Raw genomic sequence first — 17,921 nt, 5'->3', positions numbered from 1 at the left:
AGAGAGGAGGAGAGAGAGAGAGAGAGAGAGAGAGAAGAGAGAGAGAGGAGAGAGTGGTACTCGGCTTTCGAATCGGAAGGTCTGGGTTCGAGCCTCGTCGGCGCATAGTTGAGTAAAATGAGTCCAAGCCTTTAAAACAGTGTTGTCTCGGTCCGAAAAAAATTGGGTCATATCGCCTAACAGGTGTTGTGTCTCGTTCTACATGTTACGTTTGCTGTTGGTTAGGGACCCTTTGTAAAGCGCTTTAAGCACGTTTAGTGGATATTGCATACATAAAAAAGCTCAGGCTCACAGTGGTCATTAACCATCCGTTCCGAAAGCGAGTGTCATACCACTAGAGCACATTACAGCCGCACATAACCTCCTCTTTATCTTCGGTGAGGAAAAGTATCTTCCAGCCAAATCTCCACAATCAATAGATATGTTTTTTTTAAATTATGCCCTTCCGTCACGACATGATAAGATATCGTCGCCGAGGCATTCCACGAAGGAATATAGATAATTCATCAAACAAAATGTCTGATGTCAACAGGAATCACCTATGTTGTCCTAGTGAGCAAATTTGAGGTTAATAATCTTGCCCAAGGAAAAAAAAACGAAATTGCCTGAAGCGGGGTTCGAACCCCGGGACCTTCCGGGTTACAGTGCAATGCCTTAACCATTCAGCCACTTCGCCCCCTTATATCTTAAATAAGTAATAAATAATACTAGACATGAAATACTACATGTCCTCAGACTTGATGGACCCCTGTACAAACACGCATAATATTAATCCTAGTTTCATATCTTTTCATTATTAATTGACTTTTCCACTTTTCAGCATTAATTTCACTACACTTAGTACCGATTAAGACGCAGCAGCAGCTCAATAACAAAATCAAAAAACAACAACGACAGCAACAGCTCAGGTAAACAATAATAACAACAAGAGCAACTACAAAAACAACGAGAGTAGCAACAACAGCAGTGACAATGACGTCGATGATGATGATGATGATGATGACGACAACGATGACGACGAAGATGATGATGATGATAGTGATGACCACGACGACGAAGATGATGATAATGATGACGACGACGACCACGACTGCAATGATGATAGTGATGATGGTGACGACGACGACGACGACGAAGATAATGATGATGATGATGATGACGACGACGACAACGACGACTGCGATGATGATGGTGACGACGACGACCATGATGATGATGATGATGATGATAATAATAATAACAACAGTCGTCAGTAGCAGACACGTGCGTGTGAGTTGAGAGGATGGAATCACGCAAAGCACATCAAATAAATGCATTCCCATTGCCATTGACATAGTAGATAGTCATAGTAAGGAGAGACCCCAGCTGAGACACCGAACAGGGGGAGGGGGAGCCACGCCAGATGGGACCCGCCATTGATGTAATGTACAAGATGGCAACAGATAGACATTCACGCCGTAACCTCAAATAGATTGAATGGATTCGACTTGGGATTCATCAGATTGGGGTTTGGTTGTTTTTTTTAATGTGGATTTTTCCTTCAATCTGTTTTTTTTTTTGGAGGGTCAGGGGGGGGGGGGGGGGGGGGGGGGGGGGGGGCGGGAGTTATTTTCTATATAATTTTCATTTGTGTTTTTATTATTTTGTTCGGATGTGTTTTGTTTGGGTTTCTTAAAAGCTTTTTTGTTTTCATCCCCGGGTTTGTATTTGTTTTGCTTGCTTTTTCGTCTTTGTTTTTGTTTTTTTTGTTTGGGGGGGGGGGGGGTGTTGTTGTCTTGTTTTGTATTTTTTTTTGGGGGGGGGGGGGAGGTTGTTTGTTTTTTTGTGGGTTTTTTTTTTTTTTTTTTTTTTACTGTTTTGATTGTATTTCATTCTTTTTTTTTTTAATCTTTCTTTTTTTTTTTTTTTTTTTTTTTTTTTTTTTGTTTGTTTGTTTGTTCAGTCAGATTTCTATTGGGTTGGGATTGAGAGGAGTAGGGGCTATCCATGTGTAAAGGGGGTTCTATAATTCTAATTTTATTTAAAACCCATATTGAACGAAAGATCAACATTACCAGAACGACTAGCACTTCACTACCATTATCACCGTTACTACAACCACAAGCACCGTTGTCGTTATCATCAATCATCACCACCACAGATAATTCAAACATCGCTACCATCATCGCCACCATCACCTCCTCCAACATCAACGTTCTTTCTACTATACCGCCACTACCACAACGGTCGTTTCCCATCAATACCATCATCAACCCTACTACTCAACCACAACCACGATCGCCACCGCTATAACCACCATCAACACCATCACCACCCCCACCATTACCACCACTTTCACCACCATCAACACCACTACACCACCACCTTCATTACCATCCCCACAACACCACCAGTAACACCACCTTCACCACCATCAACACCATCACCACTCCCACCATTACCACCACTTTCACCACCATCAACACCACTACACCACCACCTTCACCACCTTCACCACCACCACCATCAACACTATCCCCACCACACCACCACTACCACCACCTTCACCACCATCACCATCCCCACCACATCGCCACTACCACCACCTTCACCACCATCAACACCATCACTAAACCCACCACACCACCACTGCCACCACCTTCACCACCACCACCATCAACACCATCACCATTCCCACCACACTACCCCTACCACCACCTTCATCAATCAGCACCATCATCATCCCACCACCATCAGCACCTGAAGTAGCAAGAGATGGATGATAAAACTAATTTCTCCCATACCGTGATTGCATTTGTATGACTTCATTATCATCATTAACACTCGCCACACACCACCACGACTACCGCCATTACAATCCCAACCACAGTCATATTATTCACATCAGCAGTGGCGTCGCGTTTGCATGGCACTCCGTGCTCAGGCCTGCTTGTTTGAGATTGAAAAGCGGCTATGTCAAGCCAGATGAAGTTTCTAAGTGTAAATTGACTTACATTATGCGTATTAAAACCCAATACGATTGAGCACGGCCATTGCCACCGTTAGTACATGCCGATGAGCCAAACAGGCGAAAATGAAAAATAAAGAGGAGGGGGGGGGGGGGTGACCTTTACTTTAAGTTGATCGAGCACTCACTCCACAACCAAAGAAACATAATATCAATGCTGATTGTGACAAAAAGTGAAAAAGGAGGAAAATTTTGAAGGGTTGACTTTAAGCCCAAATTTTAATGCACTAACTGTCGCTTTTGGAACAACTGAGAGGATAAATTAGATACTCAAGCTGATGTATGGAGATTGAGAAACTGCACCTGTTTGTTCTACCACACATCAAGTCTCTCACTGCCAGTACATTTGATTGGATGAAATGACATTTTTAAAAAGTAGGAATTTCCTCCTCTCACCCCAAAATCGCGGATTTCCGCGGATCCGAGGAAAACCATCAGCACCGTAATATATTGGTGTCAAGTGCAGTCAATCTTTTTAACTGACTTCTCTATCCACCAATAACTAACTCGTAGCTAGGATCTCGCTGGAAGTACTTTGTGAAAGACTGGCCTTTTATCTAAAAGGTGGTGTAACGTTAGCATGTCTGATCGCAGTAATTACAGGAGGTCTGAGGTTCAATTCCCTGCGGAGGCAGGCTGGTTTTGTGAGATGAATTTATCTTCTTTTTTTTTTTTTTTTTTTTTTTTTTTTTTGGAGAGGGAGTGATTTTTTTCCTTGTATATTTCCTTCTGCGTGACTCTTTTAAAAATACCTTTTCCCATCTTTATCCAACGGGAAGAACGCAAATAAAACTGTCCTTAGTTGGATCAAGACATTCATACTTTTGTGTCCCTTTTATAACTGTACTTACTTTTTTTTTAATACCAACTAGTGGAGAACCAGCAAAATTTCCGGGTTAATCGAGGCTTATTGGGCAACGGCGTGCGTTTTAACGATTAAACTCCATGGAAATAAAGTTAAGGCGAGACCAATCTTTTGATCTATGACCAAAATCGGTGGGAGAAATAAAGTCAGGTAGTGCGCGCAAAAATACATCGGTTTGGGGGGGGGGGGGGTTGTTTTTGTTTTTTTTTTTGTCAGTTTGTTGGGGTTTTTTTTTTACTTTAATATACTTTTGATTTTTGTTTGTTTGTTTTTTGTTTTGTTTTTTTGTTTGTTTTGTTTTATGTTTTCTCTTTTGTTTTAAGATGCGTTTGTTTTTTTTGGGTATATTTTGTATTGTTTTGTTTAGTTTTTGTCGTGTGTTTTTTTTTGTGGGGGGGGGGGTGTTTTTTGTTTGTTTGTTTATTTTGTTTGATTTTGATGTTTTTGTTTTTTGCTTTGGTTTTGTATTTTGTTTTTTAGTTGGGTTTTTATTTATTTTTATTTTTTTTGGGTGTGTTTTTTAAATGATTGGGGTAAGGGACATACAATGGTAAACAGATGTTATCTCGTAACAATGCGCATTGGTGTATATACATAGCAACGAGAAAAACAATAAAGATTTTTTTTTAAACATCAGGTAATCAAAAGAAAGTTTCGAAATGCATGATATGGAGGCAATGTGTGTGTACGTGTGTGTGTGTGTGTGTGTGAGAGAGAGAGAGAGAGAGAGAGAGAGAGAGAGAGAGAGAGAGAAAGAGAGAGAGAGAGAGAGAGAGAGAGAAAGAGTGTGTGTGTTTGTGTGTGTGTGTTCATGTGTATGTGTTTGTGGGAGAGAGAGAGAGTAATATAAGTGATTAGTGTCAATATTGCGATTACGTTCGTGTGCCTTTCATCACTCTATGGCTACCAAATACCACTGTCGTTCCCACCACAATCAGACTAATCAACACTAGAATTATTACTTAGACAGAATCGCTATCAGTGATGACACATCTCTTTCTGCTTTCGTGTCATACGCATTCTCTTAGAGTAAAAAAATGTTGATAGTGGTAGTGGAAGTGGTGGTCATTATGATGATGGTTGATGATGATGATGATGATGATGATGATGGTGGATGATGATGATGATGATGATGATGATGATGATGATGATGATGATTATAATAATAATAATAATGAGAAATAAAGGGTAAAATATAAAAATAACATAAAAATATAACACCAGGAAGGGGTAAAATGGGTTGAGGATTCCAACCCGTATCCCTGAGTCAAAGAGACTACTGATGCTTGGCGTTTCTACTCACAGCATCGGCCAACCAGATATAAAGTACCAACACACAAAACTATGTGTAACCTCAAACGTTTATAGATAGTATGCACTTGGCTAAGAAGCTCACAACATTGCCATCCGGAAGTATAACGAACCAACACGCAAAACTATATGTAACCATGAACGTTTATAGTCTGGATAATACAGTTAAGTGAGAATTACTCATAAACGTGGATATCAAAAAACAATAACAAAGACCCGAGTGACGTCAACTTCATTCCAACCCACAGGTAGAATGAAGTTGACGTCACTCCGGCTTTTGTTGTTGGTTTTTGCCATCCGCGTTTGTGAATAATTCTCACAAAACTGTGTTAACCATACTATAAAAGTTCATGGTTACACACATGTGTGTTGGTCCGTTATACTTCCGGATGGCAATGTTGTGAGCTTCTTAGCCAAGCGCATACTATCTATAGTCTTGACTGATATAGTAGAATGCGCTTTGCCAAGGAGTTCACAACATTGCCATCCGGAAGTATAACGGACCAACACACAAACTCTGTGTAACCATGAACGTTTATAGTCAGGTTAATACAGTTTAGTGAGAACAACTCACAAACGCGGATGGCAAAAACAATAACAAAGACCCGAGTGACGTCATCTTCGAACTATCTATAGATAGAATGCGCTTGGCCAAGGAGTTCACAACATTGCCATCCGGAAGTATAACGGACCAACACACAAACAGTGTGTAACCATGAACTTTTATAGTCTGGTTAATACAGTTTAGTGAGAACAACTCACAAACGCGGATGGCAAAAACAAAAACAAAGGCCTGAGTGACGTCATCTGCATACTATCTATAATGTAGTGAGAACTTATCATTGTTTAAAAACAATAACCAGAAGACAATCAAACGAATCGGTCATGTAAACAAATGGAAGCTGTTGATTTTGGTGAGATCTGTTACTCACAATAAATGTGGCAGCTAGTTTCGGGCGGGTGAGTATTTTCCATGATGTTTTCCCACTCCGATGCGAGGAATTATACTGCAATACTTGGCAACAAAGTGCATCTTAAAACTTGGCTCGTATCAAATAAATGGGAGCGATCTTTATTTTTCCGTGTATTCGAGGCATTAGTCACATTGCAAAATGTGCTCCAATGGCCTATATAACAAAAAAGTATTCCACAGTTTTCCAAATATCCAACATCACGTTTGATGCTATACGCTTAGGAAAAATACTCACAACACCCGGGACATAAAGTGCCAACACACAAAACTATATATGCAACCTTAAACGTCTATAGTCTGATTGATAGAATTTAGTGAGAACTAATCCTTAAAAAGGTTGTCTATAAATCAATGAATAAGAGGTGAGTGATGTCATTTCGTTCATTTTACTTGACCCATGGGCATGTTCCCAGCTTTCATAAACAAAGCAGCATGTTTACATTTATCAAGAAATATCCAATCATTGGACAGCGACAAATCATGTGATTGATGACTTGATTGATTGGACAAAAACCTGAAACAGATCACTCCAACTAAAAAAAAATTAAAAACATCAATAATATTCATAAATGGAAGGCCGGTAGTTTCAGCTGGTCGGCATGTAAAGAAGAAAGCCATGACGAGCCCCCAAAACGAATCAATAGCAAAAAGGATCCAAATATAACGAGTGAATGATTAATACGCCTAGTTATATCTCCACGTCATGCCACGGCCACCGCCATCGCCATACAACGACCGCTCATCACCACGACCCGGGCTCCTACATCTAATTTTACACGATTCATTTCACACACGACTCAATCAAATCATCCCGTTTCCACTTTCATCTACTAATATCTTCGCCGCCTCAAACTCCTTTTCCTTATCCTCCGCCTCCCCTTCTTCGTCACAATCATCATAATCATCATCATCATCATCATCATCATCATCATCATCATCATCATCATCATCATCAGCAGCAGCAGCAGTAGCAGCATAATCATCATGATCATGATCATGATGATGATGATGATGATGATCATCATCATCATCATCATCATCATCATCATCATCATCATCATCATCATCATCATCATCTTCAGCATCATCCTACTTAGCAAGATCATTATTATCATCACCATTGTCGTCATCATCATCTTCATCATCGTCATCATTATCATCATCATCATCATTATCATCAAAAACAAAAACAACAACAACAACAACATAATCATCAACATCTTATCAAGATCATCACCATCATCATAACCATCGTCATCATCATCATCATCATCATCATCAACAACAACAACAGCAACAACAACAATAACAACATAATCATCATCATCTTATCAAGATCATCAATATCATCACCATCATCATCATCGTCATCATCATCATCATCATCATCATCATCATCATCATCATCATCATCAAAATAACTCATCCTATTCGATCATCAATACGTGCGCGCATGCATCGTTGGCGGTGCTCACCACTGATAATCTCTCAGCTCGCGGGCAAACGCACGCACGCACCGAGCACGCACAGAAGTAAGTAGCATCATAGGTTTGCCGGGGCAGAAAGCGCACCATTCGTCAATCACTATATTATAATGTACCTAGAATAAGGACTAGAACATCTGAAATAACTTATTATTATTATTAAAATGTTTCAATGACTCAACCATAATCACAGTACACATATGTCGTTCTCTTCCCCCCATCCCTTTCTCTCTCTCTCTCTCTCTCTCTCTCTCTCTCTCTCTCTATATATATTATATATATATATATATATATATATATATATATATTAATATATATCCGTTTTCTCTCTCTCCTCTCTCTCTCTCTCTCTCTCTCCTCTCTCTCTCTCTCTCTCTCTTCGTATCTGTCCATTTCTTTCTCTCCTCCCCCTCCTAGGCCCATCTTTCCCTCTGACTCTTTCTTAGTAAGAATCTTATCTTTCTATGACAAACTCTTTGGGGGTGGGGGGGGGGGGAGAGAAATTTCAAATTAATCCTTTATGAATTGGATTACTTTTTATTGGAACATGACGTCCGGCTTACCAATTTCATCGACAAAGGAACTAACAAGAACGCTTCGAAATGAGGCCTAGGTCGCATCTTGGTTTCTATATCTTTGTGAAAACACCACATTAGGCTTGCACTTATAATCAGAGAAATTATATTAATGATTTGAAATAAATCCTGTTTCGTTATCAAAGGATTAATAGACATTCGTGTAAATCTTCTTTATGTTTTCTGTTGAGCCAACGCAAGTCGAGACATGTCTCAATAATCCAGGTATTTTAAAAAAATTATTATTATTCCAATGAGACGAGCTTCAAATCTGTGCACACTGGCAGAATATATATTGCCCAGAAACCAAATATTTCTATTATAGATAGATTTAGATGTCCCAAAACTTGCCGACAAGTCTTAAACCTGAGATTTCAAAGATGTCCATACCCTCTCCGAAATAGTCTGAGACGTGGGTGAAAAGCAAGTTTCTTGTCTAAAGCATGAAAACTGTTTCCTCAACGGATAGAGAGCTGAGATTTCAAAGATGTCCAAACCCTCGTCGATATTGTCTGAGCCATGGGTGAGAACAAGTAACTGGTCTGATATGATGTGTTTCTACAATGGCAAAAAACCTGATATTTCAGAGATGTCCATACCATCGTTGATATATATGGAGCCATGGGTGACAGCAAGTAACTGGTCTGATACATGAAAAGTTTTTCCTCAATGAATGGAAAACCCTGATATTTCAAAGATGACCATACCCATCTTCGAAACCATCAGAACCATGGGTGACAGCAAGTAACAGGTCTGAGGCATGAAAAGTGTTTCTCCAATACTCAGAAACACGAAACTTATCCCGATTCATGTTCCACAAACAAAACAAAACCAGCATGAGCAAAGAATATTTTTTTTCTAAACCTAAACCTACCTATAACAACCCATGTCAAAGCAGGTCTAATGACAAAAAGTTACAAGGTAGTGTAAAAAATTATAATTTTCAATAAATCTCAGTTTGAATGAATTCCAAGCCCGAATTTCAACATTCTGTTGGTTTCTGGCATGGCCTGAAACCAGAGCCTTATAACAGTATCTATAACTTGACATATTTTGTTTTACAATGTTATCGCGCACACGCGCCGATTCAATGGGAAATTTAAAACTTGAATTCACATCACTTCAATCGGCCAACTCGCCATTGAAAATTCTCTAAACCGGCAACTAAAGGTCTTTGAAACTCGCTAAACCGGCATCCCACTCGAAACGTTCCGGCCAACGTTTACCTATGGGCTGAGCTTTACTGATAAGCTGGCAGTTATCTTAGTTCATCGATTAAAATGAGCCTTATATTGCTATATTAAAAAAAAAAAAAATCGAAAACCTGGGATTTCGCAAGGTTTGATAGTTTTGCCAAGATGAGGGTCATTTTAACAGATCGATTTTTCTTGCCAAAACTTTAAATACGTGGGATTTTTTTTTTCGTTTTGTTTTGTTGGTTTTTTGAGGGTTTTTTCAGAGGGCGGCTGGCATGAAGTAGTAAATATGTTCTGGTCAAACTATAATAAACGTATTTTGTCGGCGCACGGCAAATAAATAATTGTACAAGAGTTTTCTTTTTTGATTTGACCGCGATAATTGGCGATCGGATAATTGGGATGTCTGGATAAAAGAAAAGTAAGGAGGAAAAAAAATGACATCTTTTGTCTGAAAAAAAATTATACATTGTGTATTGCTGCTCGGTTAACGGGAAAAACGTCGGCGACATTTATGTGGTAATTGCTCATTGCGATATTTCATTTATTTATTCGTACAAGTCATACATGGAACCAAATTTCAATTATTTATTGCAGATACGGTACACAAAACCTTTGTAAAGGGCTTTGAGTACATTTTATGGGCATTGCGCTATATAAACGTTCAGGAAGTTACTTGTGTCTCGATGAGAATATTATCCGCTCCCTACAGGAAGGTTTAAATATAATCAATGGCATTTAGACCTGTCTAAACATATATGTCCCCAATAGAAATTTGAGGTCGAGCAATGACCAATCAATCCTTGTCAAACCTAAGACCTTGCGTAAAATAGAGTAAAAGTGTTTTCAATTCCCCCCCCCCCCCCCCCCCCCCCCCCCCCCCCCCATTTTTGGAACTCTCTCCTATCGCGGAACTCTCTCCTATCGCTTAAAGTTTTATCTTATTACGTCATAAGTTGCGATACAATTATCATGTTATTGGGGGAGGTTTTTTGTTTGTTTGTTTGTTTGATTTGTTCGCTTTTTTTCTTTTTGTTGTTGTTAAATTGAATTCGTATCACTTTTCCATCAAAACCCGTCTTACCGTAATATGTTTTGTTTGATATCGCTGTAAAGCGCTTAAAGCCTGTGACAATGGATTAAAACGCTATATAAATGCCATTTATTATTAATAGGGTTTTCCGATTGTAAATGGTTTGATATATCTTTTTTTAAATCACACCTTCCGCCACGGCATCAATATATATCATCGCATGGACATTCCGTGAAAGAATATCATCCGACAAGATGAATGATGTCAACAAGAATCACCCTTGTTGACCAAAGTGAGCAAATTAGGGGTTAATAATCTAATCTTGCCCAAGGATAAAAATGAGTGTGCCTGAAGCGGGGCTCGAACCCGGGACATTTCGGGTCACAGTACTATGCCTTAACCACTCGACCACTTCGTGCTCCCCCCTCCTTTACCCCCCCCCCCCCCCCCCCCCCCTAAGTTTCATAGATCGGAAAAGAAATATCCTTTTTCCAAACATTACCGTGAAAATAACCAAAACGAGATTGATGTGAGTTAGAGAAACTATTTGACCTGACGAGAAAGTCTGGCATTGAAGAAAAAAAAAAGACAATCTCTGTAAAGCAAGGCCAATTAATTAAAATGTCTCGGGTTGACTTGAAAAATAATAAGAACATAGTAGAGAAGATGGTAGAAATCTTCTGGCTGGACTCCTCAATACAACAACTACATGGAATACGGGTTACAGGAGATACAAATCAATGGCGTTGTCAGGTGAGATATACAAGGCTTTTTTGATTTATTACCAGGACAACATCTACAGCTGTTAACTGACAAAACGGTTGATGCTGATGATGGGTGTTGGTGGTGGTAGAGGTGGTGGTACTCGTAGTTAGTAGTAGTAGTAGTAGTAGTAGTAGTAGTAGTAGTAGTAGTAGTAGTAGTATTAGTAGTAGTAGTAGTAGTAGTAGTAGTAGTAGTAGTAGTAGTAGTAGTAGTAGTAGTAGTAGTAGTAGTAGTTAGTAGTAGTAGTAGTAGTAGTAGTAGTAGTAGTAGTAGTAGTAGTAGTAGTAGTAGTATAGTAGTATTGTAGTAGTAGTAGTAGTAGTAGTAGTAGTATAGTAGTAGTAGTCGTAGTCGTAGTAGTAGTAGTAGTAGTAGTAGTAGTAGTAGTAGTAGTAGTAGACGTAGTAGTAGTAGTAGTAGTAGTAGTAGTAGTAGTAGTAGTAGTAGTAGTAGTAGTAGTAGACGTAGTAGTAGTAGTAGTAGTAGGAGGAGGAGGAGGAGGAGGAGGAGGAAGAGGAGGAGGAAGAGGAGGAGGAGGAAGAAGAAGAAGAGAAAAGAAGAAGAAGAAGAAGAAGAAGAAGAAGAAGAAGAAGAAGAAGAAGAAGAAGAAGAAGAAGAAGAAGAAGAAGAAGAAGAAGAAGAAGAAGAAGAAGAAGAAGAAGAAGAAGAAGAAGAAGAAGGAGGAGGAGGAGGAGGAGGAGGACGATGAGAACAGAAAAAAGTACTGACGCGGTAGCAGGTCATGTGTGAAGTTATACGTTTTCTGGCCAAAACCATGAAACGGCCTTTAGTCAGTGTACGACCGATGTGCTGGCCCAAATTGATTTCTATCTATTAAATAGCTTAGACTTGGCACTGGTTGACCTAGATAAGCAGGAAGCGAGAAGACGGCCAGGCTGGATGGGATGGGATGGGAGAACAGCGATTGGACGAGATGTGAATGATGATGATAATAAAATGGTATGTATTTAGTAATATCCTTATTATAATTATTATTACCCAGTGCAAAGCTGAGCACTAAGCTGATAGTGGGCTGTAAACAGCAATGTACAAAAATGAATATAACAACGTCCAAAAAAATATAATTTAAAAAATTAAAAAATCGAAATCCAATCCAATCCATACTGTTGTAGCGTCAGTGCTGAAGATAGACAGACACAACATTTGTGTAGTGTGGGATGGTGTTAGATTATGGCTTTGTACCACAATAGTGTTATGGCCTCCTGTGACAGAAATGTTTTCTAATTGACAAGTACATTTCTCATAACAAATATGAAACATTTTCGACTCGAAACCTTCGCAGTTTAAGACATCACGTTAATTAACACTAGACTTACGGTTGAAAAGTTCTTGGCCCGTCTAGTCGGCAAACAAGATGACAAAAAGATGAGGACATTTCGCAATCAGTATTTACCGACAAGACGTGTCTTAGAACTTTCGTGTCGTCTGCCTAAATTCAACGTGATATTACTAACGTTTTAACTGATTTTACTATTAGCTGAAGAAGGGTTTTTAGCCTGAAACGTTTTGTGTTTGTAACTTTGTTCATTTTTAAAACATATTATACGTGTTTTTTGATTGGCCAAAAACCTACTTGTTAATTACTGATTCAAAACTTAATGTAGACAAACTAGAATGTATCTATATTTTCAGCCATTGTATATTAACGCACGGTTTAATTTATGGATATTATTTTGTGAGTGATATTTTTAAAAATGAAATATTAAATAGCTGCGCTTCAAAAAAACGACCCTTAAAAAAAAAAAGACTGATTTTCTCAGCTCACACCTGCGCCAGATTATTTTCACTGTGATTCATATTTTGAAATGATAAATTTTTATTTTTTTTTTTCATCAATGAACTCTTTTTTTTTATTTGAAACTTTACACGGACTTGACCCGTGGTTTAAGTTAAGTTGTCTTTAAGAACAGCTCTATATATGTTACAGTGAACGACATAATCAGTCGGATGGTGAAAAGGTTTGAACTGAGATATTGTCAAGTTTAGTTAGAAGGTCAATTTTGACCAAAAATGAGTTCTTGTAATAGATGATTAAATAAATGCTTTATGTACAGCTTAATTTCACTTCTAAAATTTTTTACAGCTAGTCAAGTGGAAAAAGTATGAAATTTGAGAAAAGTTGCTTGATACCTTTCCCATACATCTGACCACAACTTCCATGAAAAATCACCCGATTTACTTCAAATAAAGATTAAAATATTCTGGGGATCAAATTCGTTCAGAAAATGCAGGGAAAAAAACGCAATACCAAAATGATCATCTTCCGACTGATTATGTCATGCACTAACACAATATATAATGTCTGGTGGATGCCCTATGTGCCTCAAGGCCCAAAGAGGATTTTAAAAGTGCATATAATTGCGCAATATTACACTTTTAACCATCTTTTTAAAATTGTGTAAGTTTAATTGTTTTGTTTTGTTTTAGTATTTATTTGGGGGTTTTTTTGTTTGTTTTTTGTTTATGTGTCCTTCTTCTTGGCTTCCGACTTTGGGTGGGGTAAGGGGGGGGGGGGGGGGGGAGATTAGTTTTCATAATGAATTTTTCTTTACGATTTCATTTGTGGGTGATCTTTATATTAGTCTTTTATTCATAATTTCCTGAAATCTAATTTTCAGGAACGAACAGGCTGTATTTTCCTTACATGATCCAGCGACGAGTTGAATTTGCCTAGTTGTCTACAGGGGGGAATAAAGGCCATGGGGTGTTTCATGACATTTTTCTCTTTTGATAATACATGTAAGTACACTGTAGCTCTGTCATCTCCGCTGGACACTTGATCGAATCAATGGATTGTGTGGCTATGTGGTCTAGTGGTATGACACACGCTTTTGGATCGGAAGGCCCTGGGTTGGAGCCTCGATCGGCGTATAGTTGAGTCCTTGGAGAAGGCACTTTACTCACATTCTTTCACCGTACTCAGGTGTAAAATGAGTTAACAGCATTGTCCGAAAAAAAAATTTGTAATATCGCCTAACAGGCGTCATATCCCGTCCTAAATGTTAAATGTTGGGCCAGGGACCCCTTGTAAAGCGCTTTGAGCACATTTAGTGGATATTGCACTATACAAAAGCTCAATTTCTTTATTTTTTGAGGGTTTTTTTACTTTTGCAGATATAAACAATAAATAATAACAAAATCATCAGTTTTTTGATCTGAAGCGTCGCCTTCTATTTGTGAACTTGCAGCGTGTATCTTCTTACAAAATTACAAAGCAATAAAATGTAAAATGCAACGATCACCAAAAGAAAGTCTCTCTCTCTCTCTCTCTCTCTCTCTCTCGCTCTCTCTCTCTCTCTCTCATACACTCTACTCTCACTCACACAGACTCTCTCTCTCTCCCCCCCCTCTCTCTCTCTCTCTCTCTCTCTCTCTCCCTCCCTCTCTCTCACTCTCTCATACACTCACACATAGACTCTCTATCTATCTATCTATCTATCTATCTATCTATCTATCTATCTATCTATCTATCTATCTATCTATCTATCTATCTATCTATCTATCTATCTCTATCTCTCTGTCAGTCTGTCTGTCTGTCTGCCTATCTATCTATCTTTCTTATTCCTTCTTTCTTTCTCTTTCGCCGCATACTATCTATGTAATTTAGTTTTTGATTAATCAATCTCTTTATCTTGAAAGGATTTTTAAGAAATTGATTAATTCCATTGTTGCAGTTATTTGGATTGGCGGTGCCACTTGGTGCAAGTCATGACGTGAAGGTAGATAAGGAGTGTGTGTGTGTGTGTGATATGTGTGTTTGGTGTGGTGTGTGGTGGTGCGTGGTGCGTGTGTGAGTGTTGAGTGTGTGTGAGTGTGTGTGTGTTGTGTGTGTGTGCAGGTCGTACGATAAAAATCGCGTGTTCATGGAAAGTCAGGGAAACAATAAGTAGATTGGAATAAAGCGAGAACAATAACAGTTAGGAGGGGAGGAGTTGGACGCAGGGGGGGTGGGGGGTGGGGGGGTAGGTGGGGGTAGGGAAGGGGTAGAGATGGGGGGGGGGGGGAAGTTGAATATGAGGTTGAGAGTTGGAGGAAAAAAAGGGAAGTGATAGAATAAGAAGGTGAAAGGAGGGAAAAAGATAAGAAGAATATGGAGGTGAAGGAGGAGGGAGGCAATATTATAGAAAGCGAAACAAATGTTATCAGGAAAGGAGAGGGAGAAAGAGGAGAAGACGAGAAGGGAGGAAGAAGAGAGGAAGGGGGGGAGAAGGAGAAGGAGAGAGGGAAGGAGGAAGAGAGAGGAAGAAGAGAAGGAGAAGGAAGAGAAGGAAGAAGAAGAAGAAGATGAAGAAGGAAGAAGAGAGAGAAGAAGAGAAAATAAAGAGAAGAGAATGAAAAGAAGTTGAACGAGAAAAAGATAGAAAGAAAGAGGGACAAGAGCAAACAATTTTTTAATTAGAAAGAAACAAACATATTATCAAACAAGAACAGAGCAGTAAAGAAACGCGGAAGAAGAAGAAGAAGAAGAAGAAGAAGAAGAAGAAGAAGAAGAAGAGAAGAAGAAAGAGAAGAAGAAGAAGAAGAAGAAAGAAGAAGAAGAAGAAGAAGAAGAAGAAGAAAGAAAGAAGAAGAAGAAGAAGAAGAAGAAGAAGAAGTATGAACGCTTACATTAAAAACACGACAACAGAGACGACAAAACAACACTTTTTTTTTCAATTAAAGAAAAACAACATCATTATCATCAACAACAACAGCAGCAGTAACGACAACGCCGACGACGACGACGACGACTACGACAAAACTGCATCAAGACTGGCAGCAGCTTCTAATGGTGCTCACACTACTATGAATATTATGACGATCGACCCTATCAGCAAATTCAGATGATGATACGCAATGATGGAAATAGGGGGTCAGTGCGGGATGTATGTGAACAAATTGGGGAACATATACTCGCATGGAGTGAGATTTTTAAAAATCTTAAACGGTATGGTGACACAGTACTAACTGAAGCAGAAAGAAAAACTAAAAGGAAAAAAAAATCAAAAATATCAAAATATTAGAGGGCTGAAAGATTTTATTCCTATTGGAAGAAGACTGTTTGTTTGGATTTGCTTTTGTTTTGTTGATTTTATTGATTCTTTTTGTTTGTTTGTTTATGCTTCTTGCCAAATGGGGGATTTCTTTATTTTCTTTTGTTTTTATTTGTTTTCTGTTTGTTTCTTCTTATTATTTTTTCTTTCTTTTTCATGGTTGGATTATTGTATTATGTTTGTTTCTTTGGGGTTTTTTTTTTTGGCTTTTTTTTTATTTTATTTTGGGGGGGGGGGGATTTATTGGCTGTTGTTGTTGCTGTTATTGTTCTAGTTGTTTTTGTTGTATTTTTTTGGGCGTGGGTCTTTTTGTCTGTCCTGTTTTTCTTTTTGTTTTCTTTTTTAATATTTTGTTTTGGTTTGTTTTGTTTTTTGTTTGTTTGTTGTTTTTTTTTCGTTTACATTTTCTTGGGTTTTTTTCCTGCTTTGGTTAGCACTCCGTCATACAAACATATTTTCAGATTTTCATCTCGGTGACAATTTGTAGATGATGTAGCTAGCTACAGTACATACTTCTCTGCTGTCTTTACTGAGAGAAGCCAAATACAACCAGATGAGGGCAGGGACGAATTGGAGGGCGAAGATCTGCAGACGCGTGTCTTTGGAACGGTAGAACTCGTACAGTTGGCGGCATACTGGGTCTACGTGCTGGGAAAGAAAAAAAAAGAGCATACAAGAAAATGTGTAAGAATCATTCATGGGACAGCGCGGCTCAGCGGAACAGTCTTTGCTTCGTACCTAAAAGGTACCGAGTTCGATCACCCGCCGCGCTGTGTGGCCTTGAGCACTTTGTAGCGCTGCACTGCTGCGGCTGACGCCCGGGTTATTCCAGTATTCCCTTGGAATATAACCTAAAGACAAATTTTCCCACGGGGAAGAATAAAGGGAATATTTTTTTTTCAAGGCAGAGACTGAAAGGCTAGAGCAGCGTTGTACAGTCGAAGTCGAAGATCTGTGGTTTTTGCTTCGGACCAAGAGTTGCAAAATTCCAGTCTTGATCACTTCATTAGTAACAAAATAGTAATTATTACTAGGAAGGAAACCACAGGGGTGTCGTTTGATCTAAGCGTTCGCATGAGTTAGTGTGATTGTAAATTTCGTACAATCGTAGAAACCGACCATGTACACATATGCAGGTCTGACATCCGAACCTGCTTCTGAGCCTAGTTTAACATTGTTGTAATGGACAATATATTACGTCATTTTTTGAGACGACTGAAAAAAATAAATGCATTGTGTCGTCAGGTGTTGCGATGCAATTCTTTCATCAGTGTGCCAAAATATTGTGATAAATACTCACTAACAGTGGGACTAATTCTTTTGGTTTGACATGTACTAAAGGCGCTGCTATCAAATCAAGGAATGTTTGCCAGTCCTATTTTGCTTACTTGGAATAACTAGTCAACAGGACGGAATGGAGTAGAATGCAGGAAATATTCTGATTGGTTAATTACTGCTTAGTAATACTCGAACCGTCAACTCTTTTGACTCTTGATGATCTTAGAGTCCGCAATGATATTCAAGATATTAAAACTCTGGTCAATGTCCCTCAAACTATAGTCAAATTGTTGAAATAATCTCTTGTACAGACTGGGTTGAGCCAGACGAGGTGTATATTAAAAGCATAATTTCAGTCAGCGTGGGTCATTGGCGGCACT

At 38.8% G+C, this 17,921-nt stretch overlaps 1 protein-coding gene across 1 annotated transcript in view; it reads right to left on the bottom strand.

Moving 5' to 3' along the window:
• Positions 1–16,504: 16,504 nt before the first annotated feature.
• Positions 16,505–17,921, bottom strand: part of LOC144958765 (hyccin-like) — a 15,095-nt gene continuing 13,678 nt past the window's right edge. Inside the window, exon 4 of the mRNA XM_078890951.1 lies at positions 16,505–16,911. Within this exon, the coding sequence (XP_078747077.1) occupies positions 16,729–16,911 (183 nt within the window). The 3' untranslated portion in view covers positions 16,505–16,728. The remainder of the gene's footprint in view (positions 16,912–17,921) is intronic.

This window comes from Berghia stephanieae, chromosome 13 (assembly GCF_034508935.2).
Source record: "Berghia stephanieae isolate SIO BIC M18660-M18661 chromosome 13, UCSD_Bste_1.3, whole genome shotgun sequence".
NCBI classification, from domain to species: domain Eukaryota; kingdom Metazoa; phylum Mollusca; class Gastropoda; order Nudibranchia; family Aeolidiidae; genus Berghia; species Berghia stephanieae.
This window is presented reverse-complemented; position numbering and strand designations above follow the sequence as displayed.